General features: G+C 39.7%; 1 protein-coding gene across 4 annotated transcripts in view; it reads right to left on the bottom strand.

The window, feature by feature from the left end:
* Positions 1-639: 639 nt before the first annotated feature.
* The window catches only part of pex5lb (peroxisomal biogenesis factor 5-like b), a 75116-nt gene continuing 51745 nt past the window's right edge, over positions 640-24010 (bottom strand). For 2 of the 4 annotated variants that reach the window (XR_012390328.1, XR_012390329.1), the window contains 8 exons: positions 20977-21096; positions 17096-17239; positions 14690-14760; positions 11653-11871; positions 11275-11440; positions 8875-9032; positions 4564-5419; positions 640-4378 (listed from right to left, as the gene is read on the bottom strand). Coding sequence is in view for 2 of the 4 variants with exons in the window: in XM_009299152.4 (XP_009297427.1) it covers positions 5230-5419; positions 8875-9032; positions 11275-11440; positions 11653-11871; positions 14690-14760; positions 17096-17239; positions 20977-21096 (1068 nt within the window). In the remaining 2 variants the exon portion in view is untranslated. Of the gene's footprint in view, positions 5420-8874; positions 9033-11274; positions 11441-11652; positions 11872-14689; positions 14761-17095; positions 17240-20976; positions 21097-24010 lie in introns of all 4 variants that reach the window. The other 2 variants (XM_009299152.4, XM_002660703.7) reach the window with 1 other exon arrangement.

The raw sequence follows: 24010 nt of genomic DNA, 5'->3' as shown, positions 1-24010 counted from the left end.
CCCTGCTTGCCTGTGTTATTTGAACGGAACCTATTTAAACTTAACCGGTAAAGTTGTTCTGGAAATTTTCCGGTATCACTGTGTGAAAGGGGCTATTGTCACTAATGGGTGGGGCTTTCCCACTTTGATGACACGTACAAAGAAAGAATGTCTTCCTAGTGTGATTATAAAAAATATAATTAATATTTTTTTACCATTAGATCAGGGGTCACCAATCTCGGTCCGGGAGGGCTGGTGTCCCTGCAGGGTTTCGCTCCAACTTGCCTCAACACATCTGCCTGGGTGTTTCAAGTGTACCTAGTAAGAGCTTGATTAGCTTGTTCAGGTGTGTTTGATTAGGGTTGGAGCGAAAATCTGCAGGACACCGGCCCTCCAGGAACAAGTTTGGTGACCACTGCATTAGATGCACAATTTTGTCTTTAAACCCCTTATTAAAGTCATTGTATCATGAAAGGTCCCCTTTAAGTATAGCAGGTAAAAGGTGACATTTGTCGCACCGCATCTCTTCAGATATGAGGAAAGCAGTGTTCGGCGTGTGCCTGTGGGGGGTGCTCAGGCAACACCATTTCGAAATCCTTTAAAGGTCAGGGATCACCACGTGCCACTCATTTAGAAATAAAACCAAGACACCCGTTCATATTCAGTTCTTCTAAAATACACCTTTAATAAACTGGTTATAAATGCATCTTGGGTAAATTACATGTTAATGAAGGACAGCTTGAAAGATGGTACTTGATGGGTAGACATGCATACATTTTATTATGACTATTCATTCCAATGAAATGATCTATTTTACATGAATAAAAAATAAATAGATTTCATTCTGCTATTCTATATATATGCATTTATTAGCTAATAATTTGATGTATCCTTACATAACAGCTCGGGTCATAGCAAAACTATTGTGATTTACTACAAGACAAGTGTCTTAAATAATGCCCTTGTAATGTGCTTCATACATGGCATATGCTTTTAAATATTGTCACACACGTCTATTTATAGCATGTTGTAATTTTGCTTGAAAAATGTACATTAATAGTAATTACATTCACTTTGAAGGTTAAAGATGCACTCACCTGCCACTTTATTAGGTACAACTTACTAGTACCAGGTTGGACCTCCTTTTGGCTTCAGAACTGCTTTAATCCCTCACGGCATAGACTCAACAAGGTGCTAGAAATATTCCTCAGAGATTTTGCTCCATATTGACATGACAGTATCACGCAGTTGCTGCAGATTTGTCGGCTGCACATCCATGATGTGGATCTCCCGTTCCACCACATCCCAAAGGTGCTCTATTGGATTGAGTTCTGGTGACTGTGGAGGCCATTTGAGTACAGTGAACTCATTAAGATGTTCAAGAAACCAGTCTGAGATGGACATGATCAGCAACAATACTCAGGTAGGCTGTGGCGTTGACACGATGCTCAATTGTTACTAATGGGTCCAAAGAAAATATCCCCCACAGCATTACACCACCAGCAGCCTGAAACGTTGATACAAGGCAGGATGGATCCATGCTTTCATGTTGTTTATGCCATAATGTCGCAGCAGAAATCGAGACTCATCAGACTTCCAATCATCTATCTTCCAGTTTTGGTGAGCCTATGTAAATTGTAGCCTCAGTTTCCTGTTCTTAGCTGACAGGAGTAGCACCCGGTGTGGTCTTCTGCTGCTGTAGCCCATCCGCTTCAAGGTTGGACGTGTTGTTTGTGAAAATCCAAGTAGATCAGCAGTATCTGAAATACTCATCTCAACAACCATGCTACATTCAAAGTAACTTAAATCACCTTTCTTCCCCATTCTGATGCTCTGTTTGATCTGCAGCAGATCGTCTTGAGCATGTCTACATGCCTAAATGGATTGAGTTGCTGCCATGTGATTGGCTGATTAGGAATCTGCGTTAACAAGCAGTTGGACAAGCGTACCTAATAAACCGGCCGGTGAGTGTAAATAGCAGAATATCGGGTTTGTGTATCATACATGCAGATGCAGATTTCCTCAATTCTTTTATAATGTTTAAACTGTATGTGCGTCTAGTAATGCAGTTTAGTCTGTTTTTGCCCAAAGGTTATATTATAATGTCTCATTCGGTGTCCTTCAATAATCTCAGCTCACTAATAATGCATAGTGGCAAAATTATAAAGAGAAATCTGAAGGACACCTGCTAGGATTTTTGGTAAATCTAAAATAAAAACAAAGGTTAAGGTTTGCATAGTTAAGTCTTCAAAAATATACCAACCTAACACAAAGGGGCTGAAATCATAACTGTATAGCGCTACAAGATAAAGGGCTTCCAGTCACATTAAATGCACTTTAAACTTGCCGAGCGGAACCGTATGACCAAGATGATGTTGTTTATAGATTGGCGAATTTATTCCTTTCCTTTTAAACGTTCGGGCTCACGTTCAAACATAAACTCGCTCACTTTCAACATGATGCTGCTTTTGCTGTGACCTTTCACGCAGCGCCTTTGAAGTTGCTCCCCTACCGAGCCCTGATCCACAATGCCCTGCAGCACAGCGCATTAAAAAGTGGCTTGCTGGAAGACAGATGGCCTGGGGGACACACCCTGCCCGCACACCTGGGCGTAGATCACCCCCGAAACAGTGTTGTGTCCTTAGGTATAACTCCGCTATAGTGTCATTCCTCAATGCACCTGACTTCTGAGATTGGAACTGACTGGATATGTTGTATGGCTTTACTCTCTTAAGTGGAACAACAGCGTCACCTTGTGGTGAAGAGCATGAACTTATATTGTGAGATGAATTGATGGACAAAAACTAAACTGGATGAGAATTGGCCATGATAAATTGCTAGTTTTTGTTGTTGAGAGGATTAATATTCCATTCTAATCCTAAAAACACCTTTGATATTCCTCAACAAGGTTTGGTTCATTTTCCTCAAGTATACAAAGATTTAAAATAAGCTTAAAAACATTACAGTAATATATCACTAACAAAAGTGCTTTACTTTTCTCTTACCTCCTTTGTTTGTGCTCAGTAAAAGACAGTGGAGATCAAAATTGATAGAACAGCTTACATTTTTCTGAATTTCGTGGTCACCTCTTAGTCCTTTTCTCCTGTTTTTAAAAGAACACTCCACTTTTTGCAAATAGGCTCATTTTTGCAACTACCCTGGAGTTAAACAGTTGCATTTGACCATTTTTGAATCCATTCAGTCGTTCTTCGGGTCTGGCGAAAGCACTTTTAGCTTAGCTTAGCATAAATCATTGAATCGGATTAGACCATTAGCATCTCGCTCAAAAACGATGTAAGAGTTTTGACTTTTCTTTCATATTTAAAGCTGGCCTCTTATGTAGCTACATCATGTGCTAAGACCAACAGAAAATGAAAAGCTGCTATTTTTCTAGGCCGATATGGCTAGGTACGGTACTCTCATTCCAGCGTAATAATGAAGGAACTCCCTGTACAAATCAATAACAGCTGGGGACTATTTTTCGGCGCTGCACAATATCATTGTGCCATGGTAAAGCAGCAAAGATTCTTGATTATTATGCCAAAATGAGAGCATTTTTTAAATTTATTCAGCCAATCGTTGGGTCTGGCATAAGCACTTTTAGCTTGGCTTAGCATAATTCATTGAATCAGATTAGACCATTAGCATCTTGCTCAAAAATGACCAAAGAGTTTAGACTTTTTTATATTTAAAGCTTGACTTCTTTGTAGTTACATCATGTACTAAGACCAACAGAAAATGAAAAGTTGTTATTTTTCTTGGCCGATAGGCTAGGTACTGTACTCTCATTGCAGCATAATAATCAAGGAACTCCCTGTGCAAGAAGTTTGGAAATTACTTAAAGATTCTTGATTACTGTGCCAGAATCAGAGCATTTTTTATCTATTCAGCCACTTATGGTCTGGCGTTAGCACTTTTAGCTTAACTTTGCATAAATCATTGAATCAGATTAGACCATTAGCATCTTGCTCAATATGGCCGAAAAATAAATTAAGAAATTCCTATTTAAGAGCTTGACTCTTATGTAGCTACATCGTGTACTAAGACCTACAGAAAATGAAACGTTACTATTTTTCTAGGCTGATATGGCTAGGTGCTATACTCTCATTCTGGCATAACAATCAAGGAACTCCCTGTGCAAGCAGTTTGGAAGTTACTTAGCTGGGGACTATTTTTAGGAGCTGCGTAATATTATTGTGCCATGACACGGCAGCAAAGATTCTTGATTATTATGCCAGAATGAGAGCATTTTTGAATCCATTAAGCCAATCGTTGGGTCTGGCGTAAGCACTTTTAGCTTAGCTTAGCATAAATAATTGAATCCGAATAGACCATTAGCATCTTCCTCAATAATGAGCAAAAAGTTTATATTTTTTTCCTATTTAAGAGCTTGACATGTCTGTAGTTATATCTTGTACTAAGAGGTACAGAAAATGAAAAGTTGTTATTTTCTAGGCCGATAGGCTAGGTACCATCATTCCCTCGTAAAAATTAAGGAACTCCCTGTGCAAGCATGTTATTACATTGGAAGTTACTTAACTAGGGAATATTTTTAGACATTGCATAATTATTGTGCCATGGTACAGCAGCAGAAATCCTTGATTATTGTGCCAAAATAAGAGTTCGGTGGTGTTTTTGGCTTTATATGTGTACATGACAAAATTAATACAAATGCAAATCAGAAGCTCCTTGGGTAGTGTGTTTTCTTCCCTGTGTTCATCACACAGTCAGACAGCATTTTCATGCAGGACAATGAAAGCACTGTCACACAGCAAAACATGTAAAGCAGCTCCTTAAGCTGAATAATGAAATGGCAGACCCAGAGTCCTGATGTAAACCTTATTAAAAATCTCTAGAAAGTTCTTGGCGAAATTTTAACCTCCAGAAATTTTGGTGGTAATCTTTCTTCATGCTACAACCTTTGCTGTACTCAAATTTTTTTTTGGAAGTGTTTAGTTGTGTTGTAAAACTGTCCTGCAGGCTAAGTATAGCTACAATACAAATACCTCCCAATTTTAAATAATGCAATTACATTATTTAAAAAAAAAATGAAAATCAAGTGTTTATAATTTCGATCTCCACTGTACATACGCCCTCTTCAGCGGCCTCTGAAGAAGACAAAGGCTGCCCATAAATGCAACAAAAATAGATGTGCACTCTCTGAATATCAAATTGACATCCCGTACTCGGTCTAGCCTCGCTTTTGTGTCTGCTGTCAGCGAATGACAGATTTCACAGGTCCGGGTTCGATCACATGTCCATGTTGAAGGCCTTCATCAAGAGGTCCAGGTCTCCCACACTGGCTGCCTGGAAAAGTTCTGGCTGACCCATGAGGGACAGGGCGATGCGCAGAGCGGCCCAGATGTTGCTCGACATCACCTTGTGGCTCCTGCTCTTCCTCTGCTGGTGCAGAGCTGTCAGGAAGTTGCTCACTGCCTCCCTGCCAGAGAACAGAGGGAGGTCAGACATGCCAACGTGATAATCTGAAGTGTCAGACTGTTGTTTTGTTCCATTTTCTGCTTTAGTCTATTTTTAAGGGGTAGTTCACACAAAAATGAACTCAATAATTTACTCTCCCTCGTGTAGTTTTAAACCTTTATGAGTTTCTTTTGGTGCAGCACGGTGGCTCAGTGGTAAGCACAGTCGCCTCACAGCAAGAAGATCATTAGTTTGAGTCCCGGCTGGGCCAGTGAGCATTTCTGTGTGGAGTTTGCATGTTCTTCCCGGGTTGGAGTTGAATTCCATGAGAAGCTATGCAGTAAAATAACTGAATATGTAAATTACTGATTGTATATGTTAAATACACATATAAAGCTTCTGTATATCTGTGACAGGTTTTCGAAGAGTGATTGAAATATTATTAAATAAATGTACCATCATGACAATATTTGAACAACTATGGGGAGTCATTTGCATTGCAGAGAGGGCTGAGAACCAAGAATAATATGACCACCTAAACATACAGTTGAAATCAGAATTATTAGCCCCCCTTGAATTTTTTTGTCTTTTCTAAATATTTCCCAAATGATGTTTAACAGAGCAAGGAAATTTCCACAGTATGTCTGATAATATTTTTTCTTCTGGAGAAAGTTTTATTTGTTTTATTTCGGCTAGAATAAAAGCAGTTATTTATTTCTTAAACACCCTTTTAAGGACAAAATTATTAGCCCCTTTATATATATATATATATATATATATATATATATATATATATATATATATATATATATATATATATATATATATATATATATATATATATTATTATTTTTTTTTTTTTTTTAATAGTCTACAGAACAAACCATCGTTATGTAATAACTTGCCTAATTACCCTAACCTGCCTAGTTAACCTAATTAACCTAGTTAAGACTTTAAATGCCACTTTAAGCTGTAAAAAATGTCTAGTAAAATATTATTTACTGTCATCATGGCAAAGATAAAATAAATCAGTTATTACAGATGAGTTATTACAACTACTATGATTAGAAATGCGTTGAAAAACAACAGTATACTTGACCTTTCAGGAAAGACCTTCTTAAATGGTCACAGGTACACAGAGGTGGGGCAAATATCTATATAAAAGCAGGATCATGGACACATACATTTCGGATGGTCTGGGGGGAAACTTCAGGTTGTCCTGAAGGGTTTTTTTTTTTAGACATTTCAACTTTGTTTCGATAAAGTCTATTTTTCTGGTATTCAAAAACTCCAGCTTGATCATGGTTAATGAATGGAAAGGCAGGGTAACTACGACACTCAGTACTGGGCTGGAAGGGCATCTGCTGCATTAAACAAATGCTGGAATAGTTATCGATTCATTTCGCTTTGGCAAACCCTGATAAATAAGGGGACTTATTAAGTGAATGAGTTTCTCTCTTCTTTTGAACACTAAAGAAAACCAGTCAATAACCTCTGAAAATGAAAATGTGCTGTGATTTACGGATTGGCTCCACATCCTGTCCCTACAAGCATGTGCTTTTGCGCTGTGTAAACAGTCCAGTCAGAGCAGCTGTTAGCAGCTTTAGCTGCCTGAATCAGACAGGAATGAAAAGCACTCAGCTGAACCTCACACCTGCACTCTAAAATAAAATCTGACAAGTGTCTTTTATATTTAGTCAGAATAAGCATGAATAAGTAATATGAGGAGTTCACATATCTTTTGCGAGTTTGTTATTTGAGATGTTTAACACATGGAAAGCATCAGCATAGAGAGACACTGCAGCGCTGGTGAAGATTGTGTATGTGTTTACAGCGGTTTGACTGATAAATATGAATTTGTAGCCAAATTGTTAGCGGTGCCAAACAGCATTTCCCATTGTTTACATGCTTGTTTTACATCCGCACTACAACCTACCATTAACGCAAGAAACTGTGCCTGTGGTTGATCAATTTTAACAAATAAAAACACTTACATGTTGTGGCTCACAATCCACAGCTTCATCGGTTGGAGGAGTTTTAGCCGAATCCAGCACTAAACTGGGATAGATTCTGGAAGCTCTTCTTTATTAAATGTTACAGTAGCTATATCTTTTTTAATAATTCTTTGGAACATAATTCAAATTAAACTGTAAGCACTTCTCTCTTTGTGTCGTGTTCTTTGGAAGCCAAATACAGAAACAGAAGAAGCTCTGTGGAAATAGCAGCGTTTGGACGCCATTTTAGCTTTCTGTGCAATAACATTACAGCACCCTGGCCATGCCCCTTTAAGGCTGATTTATACTTCTGCGTCAAACACCAGCGTATGCTACGGCGCTGACGCATAGCCCTTCGCCGTGGCCATCGCCGTCACTGACGTGCACCTCTCAAAAAATGTAACTACACGTCGCAACGACGCGTAGCGTAAGCTCTGTGATTGGTCGGCTTGGTAGCGCTGACGAGTCGAGGCGGGACCAAGAGCCGCGCGAATGGCGCGAACCCAATGTAGCGATTGTTTAGAAGTGTGGAGTCCCGTGAAGGAGCTCCAGATGGAAAGTTTTGTTTTGTGCTTACCTCATAGTTAAAGTTGCTGCACGTCCGCCGGTTCCTGCCTAAAATGAGCGAGTTTGAGCCACTTGTACATCCTGGAAGTGTTCAGGAAAAGCAAAAAAGCAGCGAAGAAACTCGACACAGAGGAACATTAACACCTCACTGCCAACTAGCGTTTCAGAAGTGTTAATGCAGACCAACAGAGACAGCGCGCAGAAGTATAAATGCACAGCAACGGGCGTTGCCTGCGCCGTGGGTTACGCCGGTCACTTGACGCAGAAGTATAAATCAGGCTTTACTGCGCAGCATGTGTGCACGTAGTAAATGCATGTAACAGGAAGCCCTTGTGATCTCACTAGACCAGATGTATTGTTTTGTAGTCCCCAAACTTGGTTTGCTGTAGCCTTTGCTAAGCTAACTCTGTAAAAGCCGATGTCTCTCTTTGCATTGAACTTTGAGCATCTTACATTCAGAGATGTTGTTTATGTTCACACAGCAACATTACACATCAACTAAAATTTAACATATGATATCGTAGTGACCACCTCGTTAAACAAACAAAACATAATTTTTTTTGAGTGCATTCAGGTACAGAAATTGAATAATTTTTGACAAATTTCAAAGCATTTTCCCAAAAATCTGTCAAAGTAAGATTTGGCACCAAAATTATTTCATTTGCTGAAACACAGAGAAAGTTATGGCCAAATTAAGACTCGAAATCACATCAGAGTGGATGAAAACATCCCCAACAGCATATAAAGGTTCATTTTAAAAAATGAGAGGGAGGAGCAACTCAATTACCCAAGTCCTACCCTGTCTTCCTGTTTCAGTGGAAATTACGTGACACACTAAACAAACTGCGGGCTTTATGGCACTTCAGGGGACCTTTAAATTCACATTAGAGACTTGCTTAGGAATTAAGTTTATTACCGATGTGCCCCCAGGTTGATGCAGCTGATGCCGAGGTTGTATCTGGAGCGAATGAAGCCTGGCTGGAGCTCCAGGGCTCTGGTATAGGCCTCCACCGCTTCTTCACTGCGGTCCCCATTTGCCAGCGTGGCCCCGAGCCGATTCCACAGCAGATAGTCCTACATAAACACATGACAGAGTAATCTAGGACAGCCCTATCGCAGAACTCTGATATAAACGAGGTGAATAGTGCAAGTATGTAAATAATAATGATTCTAGATTTGCTAGTATGATGTTGTGTTAATTACAAAGCAAGCTACAGAACACTGAAAGCAGGTAGCAACAGTGCTATAGAGCAGCACTGCATCACTGGGTATCATTACCAACAGTGACATCTGCTATTACAAACTAACCTAGAGCGCCATCTGCTGTTGAAAACTACTCTACAGCACCATCTGCTGTCAACTACCCTAGAGTTAAAAGTACTGTTAAAAAGCTCAGAATCAATTCAAGAGAGAATAGTGAGACATTTCGATGCAGAACCAATTTGAGCGCTTGATTGAAAGGTTAAAAGCTAGTTAAACGCCATCTGCATTTAAAAAATAAGCCTAGAGCGCCATCCTCTGTTAAAAACTAGCCCTAAAGTGCCATCTGCTGCTAAAAACTAGTCCTATAGCGCCATCCTGTTAAAATCTAGCCTTATAGTGCCATCTGCTGTTAAAAACTAGCCCTATAGCGCCATCTGCTGTTAAAAACTAGCCTTATAGTGCCATCTGCTGTTAAAAACTAGCCTTATAGCGCCATCTGCTGTTAAAAACTAGCCTTATTGTGCCATCTGCTGTTAAAAACTAGCCCTGTAGTGCCACCCTATGTTAAAAACTAGCCCTATAGCACTATCCACTTTTAAAAACAAGCCTAGACACAATCCAATGTTAAAAACTAGCCCTATAGCGCCATCCACTTTTAAAAACGAGCCCTATAGCACCATCTGCTGTTAAAAACTAGCCCTATAGCACCATCTGCTGTTAAAAACTAGCCCTATAGCACCATCTGCTGTTAAAAACTAGCCCTATAGCGCCATCCGCTGTTAAAAACTAGCCCAATAGCGCCATCCGCTGTTAAAAACTAGCCCTATAGCGCCATCCGCTGTTAAAAACTAGCCCTATAGCGCCATCCGCTGTTAAAAACTAGCCCAATAGCGCCATCCGCTGTTAAAAACTAGCCCTATAGCGCCATCCGCTGTTAAAAACTAGCCCTATAGCGCCATCCGCTGTTAAAAACTAGCCCTGTAGCGCCATCCGCTGTTAAAAACTAGCCCTATAGCGCCATTCGCTGTTAAACACTAGCCCTATAGCGCTATCTGCTGTTAAAAACTAGCTTGCAACACCATCTGCTGTTAGATACTAGACCTACAGTGCCATCTGCTGTTAAAACTAGCCATATAGCGCCATCTGCTGTTAAAACTAACCTAGAACACCATCTGCTGTTAAAAACTAGCCTAGAACACCATCTGCTGTTAAAAACTAGCCTACAGCGCCATCTGCTGTTAAAACTAGCCATATAGCACCATCTGCTGTTAAAACTAACCTAGAACACCATCTGCTGTTAAAACTAACCTAGAACACCATCTGCTGTTAAAAACTAGCCTAGAACACCATCTGCTGTTAAAAACTAGCCTAGAACACCATCTGCTGTTAAAAACTAGCCTAGAACACCATCTGCTGTTAAAAACTAGCCTTCAGCGCCATCTGCTGTTAAACTAGCCATATAGCGCCATCTGCTGTTAAACACTAGCCCTATAGCGCTATCTGCTGTTAAAAACTAGCTTGCAACACCATCTGCTGTTAGATACTAGACCTACAGTGCCATCTGCTGTTAAAACTAGCCATATAGTGCCATCTGCTGTTAAAACTAACCTAGAACACCATCTGCTGTTAAAACTAACCTAGAACACCATCTGCTGTTAAAAACTAGCCTTCAGCGCCATCTGCTGTTAAAACTAGCCATATAGCGCCATCTGCTGTTAAAACTAACCTAGAACACCATCTGCTGTTAAAAACTAGCCTACAGCGCCATCTGCTGTTAAAATTAGTCATATAGTGCCATCTGCTGTTTAAAAACTAGCCCTAGAGTGCCATCTGCTGTTAAAAACTAGCTTAGAAAACCATCTGCTGTTAAAAACTAGCTTAGAAAACCATCTGCTGTTAGATACTAGATGTATAGCGCCATCTGCTGTTAAAAACTAGCCTAGAACACATCTGCTGTTAAAAACTAACCTAGAATACATCTGCTGTTAAAACTCGCCTTTAATCGCATCCTAAAATCATTGAGCTGATTTCTTGAAGGATTTTTCACCACAGCTCTGAGCCCTAATATCCACAACATCCTGAGCTCCTGAAAGTCCTGCAAAACAATGCTCACCTCAGGTCGGATGGACAGTGCAGCATTGAAGGCGATCACAGCTTTGTCAAACTCTGAGCTGAGGTTGAAGAGGACCCCCAGGCCCGTCTGGAGATCAGGGTCCACCTCTTCAGTGTTCAGCTGCACCGCTTCCTGATAAAGCTCCAACACCTCCACCAGCTGAGAACTGCACATGGTATCAGAGTAAACACAAGTAGTTACTTTACTGACGTACACTTTTGGCTACTTTTGAACTTGATGGGGAGAAAACTCCACACAGAAATGTCAACTGGCCCAGCCGGGACTCAGCAACCTTCTTGTTGTGAGGCGACATGATACCACTCAACCTTTATTAGTTATCCCATAATGTTTTAAGAAAACTAGTGTTAAAAATCATACCATCCCAGTGTGGAAATGCGGGAGATGGAGGAGCCTCTGCGGCGGGGCAGTGGCGAGCCATCTAGAGGGCTGCGGTCCTGGAGCAGATGGCTGTATCTGGGGTTGTATCTGATCCAGCGATGGAGAGCCTCACATGCCTCCGGCTGCTGCCCGGTGTTGGTCAGGCTCACCGCCAGGGCCATCAGGGCCTTCAGATTGTTTGGGTGCAGCTCCAAACACCTATTTGAACAAGGAAACACACACACACACACACACACACACCAAACATGGCAGAATAAGCCAGGGGATGACTGATGTGAGGAAGTGAGAGGCTCTGTTTTGCGAATGGTCCAACACCTCTTTTGATTACTTCTGATTAAAGCAGCTATGTGAGTTTGGGCAACACGATCTGTTAATCCAAGAAATGGTGCACAAGGGAAGTGTTCTGAAAATACCGTTTCGCCTACGTCTGCATTCTGAGCAGTTTATGATATTGAGCTTTAAAAGGTTTTGCGTTACATAAAGCAAACTACTAACTACAAACTAATAACTGATTTATTTTATGTTTGTCCTGATAACAGTATATTATATGACATGTGACATTTAAAGGTGGTTAATTAGGCAAGTTAGGGTTATTTTGTCATGTATAATGAGGGTTTGTTCTGTAGACAATCGAAGAAATGTATTGCTATTAAGGTGTCGTTATTGACATCTACACCTTCCTCAACCCATAACCCAACCATCACAGTTATTAATGTCTACACCTCCCCAACCCGTAATCCATCCATCACAGTTATTAATGTCTACTCCTTCCCCAACCCGTAATCCATCCATCACAGTTATTAACGTCTACACCTTCCTCAATTCTAAATCCAACTATCACATTTGTATACTAACATCTACACCTACCTTAACCGTAATCCAGCCATCATCGTTATTAATGTCTACACCTTCCCCAACGCCAAACTCAACTATCACAGTTATTAACCTCTACACCTTCCCCAACCTGTAACCCAACCATCATTGTTTTTAACATCTACACCTTCACTAACACTAAACCCAACTATCAGCTATTAACGTCTACACCTACCTTGACTGTAATTCAACCATCATCGTTATTAATGTCTATACCTTCCCCAACGCTAAACCCAACCATCATTGTTATTAACGTCTACACCTTCCTCAACGCTAAACCCAACCATCATCGTTATTAACGTTTACACCTTCCTCAATGCTTAACCCAACCATCATCATTAACGTCTACACCTTCCTCAACGCTAAACTCAACCCTCACAGTTATTAACGTCTACAACTTCCCCAATGCTAAACTCAACCCTCACAGTTATTAACGTCTACACCTTCCTCAACGCTAAACCCAACCATCATCGTTATTAACGTCAACACCTTCCTCAAGGCTAGACCCAACCATCATCGCTATTAACGTCTACACCTTCCTCAACGCTAAACCCAACCATCGTTATTAACGTCTACACCTTCCCCAACCCTAAACCCAACCATCATCGTTATTAATGTCTACACCTTCCTCAACGCTAAACCCAACCATCATTATTAACGTCTACACCTTCCCCAACCCTAAACCCAACATCGTTATTAATGTCTACACCTTCCTCAACGCTAAACCCAACCATCGTTATTAACGTCTACACCTTCCTCAACCCTAAACCCAACCATCATCGTAATTAACGTCTACACCTTCCTCAATGCTTAACCCAACCATCATTGTTTTTAACATCACACCTTCCCTAACGCTAAACCCAACCATCAAAGTTATTATTGTCTACACCTTCCCCAATGCTAAACTCAACCCTCACAGTTATTAACATCTACATCTTCCCCAACCCATAACTCAACCATCACAGTTATTAAAGTCTACACTAAACTGTGATGGTTGGGTCAAGGGTTGGGTTATTTACGTAGCTGCGAGTTTCGGAGGCTTTTCAAACTTATGTATATATATATACACACACACAGTTGAAGTCAGAATTATAAGCCCCCCTTTAATTTATTTCTTCTTTTTTTAAATATTTCCCAAATAATGTTTAACAGAGCAAGGAAATTTTCACAGTATATCTGATAATATTTTTTCTTCTGGAGAAAGTCTGATTTGTTTTATTTCGGCTAGAATAAAAGCAGTTTTACATTTTTTATGAACCATTTTTAGGTCAAAATTATTAGCCCTTTAAGTCTTCAGAACAAACCATTGTTTTAAAATAACTTACCTAATTACCCTATCCTGCCTAGTTAACCTAATTAACCTAGTTAAGCCTTTTAATGTCACTTTAAGCTGTATAGAAATGTCTTAAAAAATATCTAGTCAAATATTATTTACTGTCATCATGGCAAAGATAAAATAAATCAGTTATTAGAAATGAGTTACTAAAACTAATATGTTTAGAAAAAAATATTATCTTTGTTAAACAGAAATTGGGGGAAAAAATATACAGGGGGGCTAATAATTCAGGGGGGCTAACAATTTTGACTTCAACTGTATGTGTGTGTATGTGTATATATATATATATATATATATATATATATATATATTTTTTTTTTTTTTTTTTTTTTTTTTTTTTTTTTTGGCCCGGGACAACGGTTTTGTTTTTGCATCTGGCCCTCGGCCCAAAAAGTTTGGACACCCCTGCTCTAGGGATAACAGAGACTTTGACGTCTTGTAAAAAGGGGCATAATATGTCCCCCTTTAAAATACTCTAATGAAGTACAGATACTTAAAAAAATATACTAAGATACTTTCCTGTCCACCAATGGTTAATCCAAACGACAAACGCCACCCACAAAGCTCTTGGCTCTTACAAATGTAACCACTTGTACAGCCTTTCATCCAACAGATTTAATTTTCGTGAATCGTGAGGTAAGAAATCCTGAATAAGAGGATTTCGCTTTATCAGGGTGTCTGGAGAGCGTGTAATCCAACCAAATGGAATCCAAATGCTGTATTTACATCGTTCGCCCTCAGAAACCAGCATTAACGTTCCTCTGGCAAATATCAGTAAAAAAAAAACACTCATTAATATCCACTCACCTCTGAAGACAAACAATGGCCGCCTGCTCATTCTCATTCTCCGCTTGTGTGGTGCCCAAAACCTGCCAGGCCTTTGTAGAGGAACAAAAAAAAAGCTAGTTTGAAACAAATGTCACAAAATTATTAGGGCAAAGCAGAAATAAAAAGAGGCTGGAGCATAAATAGCTGGGAGGGCGCTGTAAAAACAATGTTCAATTACTGGAGCTGCCAGCTTTCTAAAACGTATTGTTGTTCTCTCTCTCTCTTTACGTGCTCGGCCGGTGTGTTTAATCATTCTGTGGGGGGAAAGTGACAGGAGACTTTAATGTGGTTTTGATTGGGTTAAACAGGATCACGTTCGTGCTCCATCACAGAGGTTTACGCCAGCATCGCCTCATAAAGCATGGGGAATTTCATTACATGTTCAACAATAGTGCTGACTGGGCAATAATGAGAATAACACAAGGGAAAAGAACGTGGATTTGCACTGCCAGACGAACATTCGCTTTGGGCAGCAAAAACACTAATCTGTTTCAGCATTTGTGAGGTGATAAAACATGGCTGTAATAGTTGTGTTTTGAATACTAGTGATTGCCTTGATGTCTGTTGCATTCTGCAGCATTCTCAGACAGACCTCTTAAAGGGACAGTTGACCCAAAATATAAAAATCCAGTCATCATTTGATCAACCTTCACTTCAAAAACTGGCTTGAGATTCCTTGATCTGCTAAGATATATTGAGGAATAGTGGTTGCTGGGACTCACTGACTTCCATTAACTCCCATTGACATCCAAGTGCCAAATGGCACACTGTACACTACCTGACAAAACTCTTGTCGCCTATGCAAGTTTTAGGAGCAACAAATAATAACTAGTTGATCATTTAGTATCAGAAGTGGCTAATATGAAAGGCAAAGGCCTCTAGATTACGCTTATTTTAGCAAAATAAAATATGATCATGCCTTGATTTTTAATGATTTAATTAGGACAGTAAGGTCTGACTTTGCTTAGACAAAAGTCTTGTCACTTAACAGAAATAATGTCCAGTATAGAATATAAAGTCATGCTGCATTGGAAAAAGAATGATTATTGTGCATGACTCCTATGAGCTTGGAGGACTGCATCCATACATCTCTGCAATGACTCAAATCGCTTATTAATAAAGTCATCTGGAATGGCAAAGAAAGCGTTCTTGCAGGACTCCCAGAGTTCATCAAGACTCTTTGGATTACTCTTCAATGCCTTCTCCTTTATTTTAACACCGACATACTCAATAATGTTCATGTCTGGTTACTGGGCTGGCCAATCCTGGAGCACCTTGACCTGCTTTGCCGTCAGGAATTTTGATGTGGTGGCTGAAGTATGAGAAGGAGCTGCTGGAGAATTTGTGGTTTGTAATGTAATGAGCAGCACAAATGTCTTGATACCTCAGGCTGCTGATGTTGCCATCCACTCTGCAGATCTCTTGCACGCCGCCATACTGAATGTAACCCCAAACCATGATATTTTCCTTCACCAAACTTGACTGATTTCTTATTTTGGGTGAACTATCCCTTTAAACCTCTAAAATGCCGGGGCTTTTGATTGATGTTTGCGTGAACTGTCTCTTTAAGGATTGGGGCTGCAGTTAACGTAACTAAAAAAACTCATAAATGTTCAATAAACGGGCTGTCCAGAAATACCTACAAGTTCAAAGTAACTCCTTACTTTTAAAGCAAAGAATTAATTAAAATACTGTAATTTCACTCAACAATGATGACCGGAGTACTGGACTGAAGAAAAACACAGGTTTCACCCCCCTGTTCACCCCCCCACCCCCCAAATAAAAGCATTCTGTTAATAAAATAATAAAATAAAACCGGTTTGAGTTTCTTTCTTCTATTAAACATTAAATAAGAGATTTAGAAGAATGCTGGAAACCTAAAGCCGTTGACTTTCATAGTAGTGTTTTTTTTCCTACATTGGAGGTCAATGGTTACAGGTTTTCTAAGTTCTCAAAACATCTTCTGTTGTGTTCAACATGATAAAGAATCTCAAACAGATTCATAACCACTAGTAAATGTTTATTATTGGGTGAACTATCCCTTAAAAATGCCTGAGCTCTTGATTGATGTTTGTGTAAACTGTCCCTGGAAACCTGTAACCATTGACTTCCATTGTAGGAATAATTATGCAAGTCAAGGGTTACAGGTTTTCAGCTCTCTTCTAAATATCTTCTTTTGTTTTCAACAAACTCATAACCACTTGAGGGTGAGTAAACGGTGAGTAAATGTTAATTTATGGGTGAACTATCTCTTTAAAATGCCTGAGCTCTTCTGTGATGTTTGTGTGAACTGTCCCTTTAAGGATTTGAAACACAGCTAATGTGTAAGTCAGCTAGAAAAACTCAATATATGAGCTGTCCAGAATTCTATATGGAGTTGTTTACCTCTGAGTCCTGAGGGTCTTGTAAGATAGCGGCCTCCAGCAGTAAAACAGCACTGTTCAGATCCCCATCCCTGCACTTCTGCTGCCCCTGTTCAAAGGCATTGCTGTAGTCTTTGTATGGGTTATTAGCATGGAAGAAGTAACCCTGAAAACAGCAACAACAACCAAAAAAATCACAAGTAAATATTTTAATAGAATACTTGAGAGCAGGAATACTTGAGACTTTCATAAATCTGGAGAGGCAGACAGAGGAGTGTTGATAATTGGATCACGCTGAGGTCTTTAATATTGCAGTGAATGGTGCGGTCGGCTAATCAGAGACGTGGGGAGAAGAGAAGGGCACAGGATCTCACACTTCAAAATAATCCACCGCAAAGCCATATGCTCAACTGTCCGGGACACTAAACAGTAACTAAGAGTGCTTGAAAGACAACCAAAAAGTGCATTTCTTGATTAAGTTCCTGTTTTTCTAAATTCTCCTGAAGAGATTTTAAATAATCATTTGAGTTCCTGAAAAAAAATAATTCTCTCCGATTCACTCCTGAAAGTGATATTAGCAGTTTATTAGATTGTTTCGAATGCTAACAGTCCTGCAAATGCGAATGCGCTAATAAACCATTTCATAGGGCTGGGAGTGCATTACAGTTATTTACATGCATTAGTCTAGATGACTTGACTCATCTTTTAACTCAGCTCATTTTACAACTCCCCTAGAGTTAAACTGTTAGCAGTTTTATAGGCAGGAGCCCTTTTAGCTTAGCCAAGCATAAATCATTGAATCTGATTAGACCGTTAGCATCTTACTCAAAAATGACCAAAACCTTTTTCTATTTAAAGCTCGACTCTTCTGTAGTTATTGTACATCGTGTATTAAGGGCGATATGTCTAGGAACTGTACTCTCATTCTGGCATAATAATGATGGAACTTTGCTGCCGAATCAAAAGAAAAAAGATTGTTTCGAATGTTAACAGTCCTGCAAATGAATGCAATACTAAACCACTTAATAGTGCTGGGAGTATAAAACAGAATAAATATTATTATACATAAAATAATAAGATAATAATAATAATATTAATAATAATAATCAAAAGATCTATTTTTGCTAAACATTTCACAACATTTTTTACAAAAAAGTTACAGAAACACATTCTCCCATCTACAATGTAAAACATTTTTTTCTCTAATGTTCTCTAATGTTACGAATACCTTCGTAATCACTTAAACGTTAATTGAATTGACTTAATTTTAAAACAGAAATATAATTATTTAAAAGTATTTTAACAAGATATGCACAATGTTTGATTAGTTTCACAATGCTAAAATGTCTGCAAGAACACTGCATACGCAAGACTTTTGCCAGCTCGTGTGCGCAGTGAAAAGCAAACGCCAAAAGGTGCGAATACCAATAATGAAACTGTATTTATCAGAAAATGTTTATTAAATGTTTAATTTACAATACTTATAGTTTTGTTTTGTATTATAGAATTTAATAATAATGTTTATGAGTTTCTTTAAACATGTTCTTTTAAATAGCCTCGGCTCCGTTGGCGTTTCTGTGTGGAGTTTGCATGTACTCCCTGCGTTCTCGTGGGTTTCCTCCGGGTGCTCTGGTTTCCCTCACAGTCCAAAAACATGCGGTACAGGTGAATTGGGTAGGCTAAATTGTCCGTAGTGCATGAGTGTGTGTGTGAATGTTTATATTTGTCTGATGAAGAGCCGGGTGGCTCGAAACGTTACACGCTCTGTGTCAGCCTTTTTAATTTAATACATTTGTATTTTTGGAGCCTTGGTGTTGCCGCCTTTGATTTACATTTAATGTGTGTGGATGTTTCTCAGAGATGGGTTGTAGCTGGAAGGGCATCCACTGCGTAAAAACTTGCTGGATAAGTTGGCGGTTCACTCCGCTGTGGCGACCCCGGAATAATAAAGGGACTAAGCTGACAAGAAAAAGAATGAATGTTCTTTTAAATAATGATTCTTGTTTTAATATGGAATTTATTCATAAATCACTTTCCAATCTGTTAGAACTGCGTTGTTTGTGTCTTTGATTTTGATTCCAGATTGGGGGCGTGCCTTCAGCGCACCTGATGCTGGTCAGCGCCCTTATTTAAACCCCGGCAGAGAGTTTGTCGGAGCCGCTGTCCATTCACTTGGCAGTTGGCCAGAGCCGCGCTCCTATTTGGCCTTTATGCTTTGTTTCGCATCCATACATTATCACTGACAACATTTACAGAATCCATACATTTGCATTTCACACTGATTGAACATACTGATACTGATATTTTGATTATATAATTTAAATTGAGCTAAATAAATATTCTTTTTGATTATACTTCTCCTTGTCGTCTCCCTTATGTTACATCCTTGAGCCAGGTGTAACACAATCATATTCATTTTCATAGATATTGCAATAAAGAAAGTTGTCCAACACTTTTGTACCTTTTTTTATGAGAGAAATTGTGTGGCTTCATTTCAGTTGTACCATAAAAGGTACAGAACAGTATCATAAGAGGTCTTTTCTGTACCATATAAGGTACAACTTTTACAAAGGTACAAAACTGTTCCTTAAGAACAGGGCCGGAGTGGGACTCTTTTTCAGCCCTGGAGTTTCAAGCCTTAGACCGGCCCACCTCAGTTCACCACTGACTATCCTAAAATAAGGTCATTTCCAATTCAGTTTCTAATTACACTATCACGTCTTTTTTTGAGAAAACAGCTGTTTTAGAACTTCAAATGTTCAACAACCCTTACAGTATTATATGTCTTAACAATAAAAATGAAAAAAAAAAAACATTACTCAGACGAGGACCGAACCCGGGTTGGCTGCGTCACAACCTAACGTGCTAACCACTGTACCACAACAGCTTTGTGTTGCATGGTGACTTATCTAATTATATCATCACGAGGCTACGAGAAAATAGATAAAAAGAGCAGAGCTGCAGTAAAATAATGAATAAGAAGGCTGTGGTCAAGTAAATAAATAAATTATATTTAAAAAGTGTGACTGCTGAGAGCAACAGATTCTGGAGCTAGAAACACCGGCCCTCGCGGCCAAAAAACGGACCGGCCCACCGGGAATTCTCCCGGTCCTCCCGATTAGCCAATCCGGGCCTGCTTAAGAAACATTTTTGTACCTCCGTGTACCTTTTTTCCGAGAGTGTAGTAACCAAGAACAGCCTGGTGCAACTGAATAACAACAACCGTGTTGAAATGCTACAGCAGACATATACAGTATACTAATAGCTTGAGGCTATAAATAATGAAGCTCTACAGCAATGAACATTCGGGGTCTGTTTGGAAGAACACGCCGATGGAGCATAAGAAAGAATTTTAGATGAAAGAGAGCATTATCTGACATCTGGAGTGTGTAACCATTGAAGAAATAATCTAGCGCTGAATCCGTTCAATCATCATTGAAAATGAACCCTGTTCCAAGCATTGTGTGTGGTCTGGAGACTTTTTAGAGTAGTTCCAGTCTGGTGTGCATACAGTCGAAGTCAAAATTATTATGATGGTTTTCTTTTTTAAATATTTCCCAAATGATGTTTGACAGAGCAAGGAATTTTTCACAGTATTTCCTATAATATTTTTTCTTCTGGAGAAAGTCTTATTTGTTTTAATCTGGCTAGAATAAAAACATGTTTTAACTGTTTAAAAACTACTTTAAGGTGAATATTATTAGCTCCCTTAAGCAATATATATATATTTTTGATCATCTACAGAACAGCTGATGCTGATAAAAGTTCGACATTTATTCATTTAACTAATATATTAATAGTCGAAACACTTTTCCATCATTTCTAGCCCCCTTGTAAGTTTTCTGATGTCCTCTAGGGGGGGCAGTCACCATAAAACAAAGCGTTCTGATTGGTTGGAAATACCTTCTCAGTAGGAGAAAAGTTGAGTGGCACCAGGCCTTCGCTGTCAGCATCCTCCAGCCAGTTCCTCCGTGCCAGTTCCTCCCACTCGGCTTGCATTTTATCCCAGAACTCCGTGTCTGACTGCGGAAGACATCACACGGCCCTTTAGGACACATCTAGCATTTGATATATCAAACAAACTGGCACCCTGCAGGCCGTTACAGACAGAGATGCTTTTGGCATCTATAAAATTCTGCTTTAACAACATAGCTGGAGGCATAGCATTTGAACTGCTCCGTGATTTTCAGCTTCACAATCATGCCGCAGTTTTATAAAGACGTTTTTAAAATAATAGACATCATTTCTTGTGTGAATTACAGGGGGTTTGGGGGATCTGAACACTGTAATTAACCCCCTGAAGAACGTCAAAACAAGATCCATGGGGGTGGGGGGGGGAGGGTGATGCTTGGTTTGAATTGCTGCAGATCGTCTTGACCATGTCCGCATGCCTTAACACATGCCGTGTGATTGGCTAATTAGAAATTTGCATTAACAAGCAGCTGGACAGGTGTACCTAATAAAGTGGCCGGTGAGTGTATAACTTTGGTTCACTGAGGCATATTAAGCAACATAACCGTAAAACTTGACCCCTCCGATCGTCAATGTATAATTCGCACCCAGGCGATAAGTGGCTGCAGTCCGATTTGAAGCAGCAAGGGCAAAAGGTCAGCATGTCTTATTCATCTTTATGGATTCACCAGAATATCATCTGCATGAATTGCATTTATTAACTCTCAGATTTCATACAGCATCTAGTTTCTTTCCAATCAGAGAGAGGTCAGCAGAAACAATGCACAATGTATGCATGTGTATAGAGTTTTTTTGAGTGTGTGTGTGTGTCATATCGGGTGCGATCAGTCTGGCAGATTCCATTAAAGGTCCATCATTGACTGCAACAAACCCCTAGAGGAAGGTATTAAAATAAATGACTCTTTTTCGATGCATGGCTGTACACGTGTAATGGCAAAGCAGAATTCTCAGCAGCCATTAGTCCAGTCGGTAATGACACATGATCCTTTGCTATTGATTATAATACGGGATCCTGGATGTTGTTTTGGCATTTTTTGGCCAATTGCCAACAATACATTCATTGGTCGATTTTTCTTTTCTGCCAAAAATCATTTGAGTATTAAGTAAAGATCATGTTCCATAAATATATTTACTGTACACAAGGCCGGCGCGTCCATAAAGGCGACCTAGGCGGCCGCCTAGGGCAGCAGAATAGAGAGGGCGGCATCCCCGAAACTACCCTCGCCACCCACGCCTTCATCCGCGTCTAGGGTGGCAGACTAGAGAGAGCGGCATCCCCGAAACTACTCTCACCACCCGCGCCCACAGTTATATCCGCGTCTAAGGCGGAAGAATAGAGAGGGCGGCGTCCCCTAAACCAGGGGTTCCCAAACTTTTCAGCCCGCGACCCCCAAAATAACAATGCCAGTGACTCGTGACCCCCAGTATTCTCTGAGGTGGTGGTTATAAATACAGAAACCTTGTATGCAATGACGCGCACACACACACCAATAGACCCAAGTCTATTCTTTGTTTTTTTTTATGTATGTCAGTGCTGTAAATGGGCTAGAAAGTTTAACCTGGTGTTACAAAATCTGCTGCATCTGACAGTATTGCTGTGTCTTTAGTATAATGTAATTACCCGAGAAGTCGCAATCCAATAGAACTAGTAACTATAAGCTACTATAGTAACTATATAGTTTATAGTAACTATAAACGACTATTTTTTTCTCTTCAGTAGGTTATTGATAAAATACAGTAAGTCTTAAGGTTTAATAAAAATTTATTGATTTTTGAAAATCACCAGGCGACCCCCCTTCATTGTCCCGCGACCCCCACTTTGAGAACCTCTGCCCTAAACTACCCTCGCCACCCGCACCTCGGGCGGCGTCCCCTAAACTACCCTCGCCACCCGTGCCGGGGTCGCCACAGCGGAATGAACCGCCAACTTAACCGGCACATGTTTTACGCAGTGGATGCCCTTCCAGCTGCAACCCATCTCTGGGAAACACCCAAACACACTCATACACTACGACAATTTCGTCTACCTAATTCACCTGTACCGCATGTCTTTGAACTGTGGGTGAAACCGGAGCACCCGGAGGAAACCCACGCGAACACAGGGAGAACATGCAAACTCCACACAGAAACGCCAACTGACTATGCCGAGGCTCGAACCAGCGACCTTCTTGCTGTGAGGTGACAGCACTACCTGCTGCGCCCTCAGATTGCAGATCTCTATATATTTGTATCACTTCCAAATATTACAGTACAATTCCCCAATGGAAATCTTCATTATTAAGCTATTCAGTGATGTATAGTGTAAATCTGCAAAAGTTATCTACAAAATGATCACGTTAAAAAATAGATTTATGAAAAGCTAATATTTTCTGGCGGCTGAAGCTTCCCACTTGTACTATAGTACTATAATACTGGTGAAAAAAATGATGTCTAGCTATAGTATTAGATAGCTAAATATAATTAAAAATTTGTACAAGTGTAGCCTGTGTTAATAGGTATCATAAGTGGTCACTGACAGAATAAAAAATGTAAGTTGTGAGCTAATTACTGTAAGTCTTGACCATCGTGATTATTTGTAATGAGTTAATCAATGTTGTATAATTAAAAAGATTGACAAGACCCTTTCAATGAAATTCAATCTAACTTCCAGTCCAGCTTTGATTTGGGGTTTGTGTTCTAAACATTCATTAAGTAATTTTCCTTTGGCCTCTATTTCAGAGGTCACCACAGCGGAATGAACCGCCAACTATTCCGGCATATGTTTTACGCAGCGGATGCAACCCATCACTGGGAAACACCCATACACACTCATTCACACACATAAACTATGTGAAGTTATATAAGCTAATTTCAAGAGGATCACATGCTTATGCTTGCTTGGAGCTGCCCCGCATAATCCAATTTATGTTACACCAAAATAGACGATTCCTAAACCACAGTAAGTGCCCTTGGTTTCATACCACAG

This window comes from Danio rerio, chromosome 2 (genome assembly GCF_049306965.1).
Source record: "Danio rerio strain Tuebingen ecotype United States chromosome 2, GRCz12tu, whole genome shotgun sequence".
NCBI lineage: Eukaryota > Metazoa > Chordata > Actinopteri > Cypriniformes > Danionidae > Danio > Danio rerio.
Note: the sequence above shows the minus strand (reverse complement) of the source record. Positions and strands in the feature narration are given on the sequence as shown.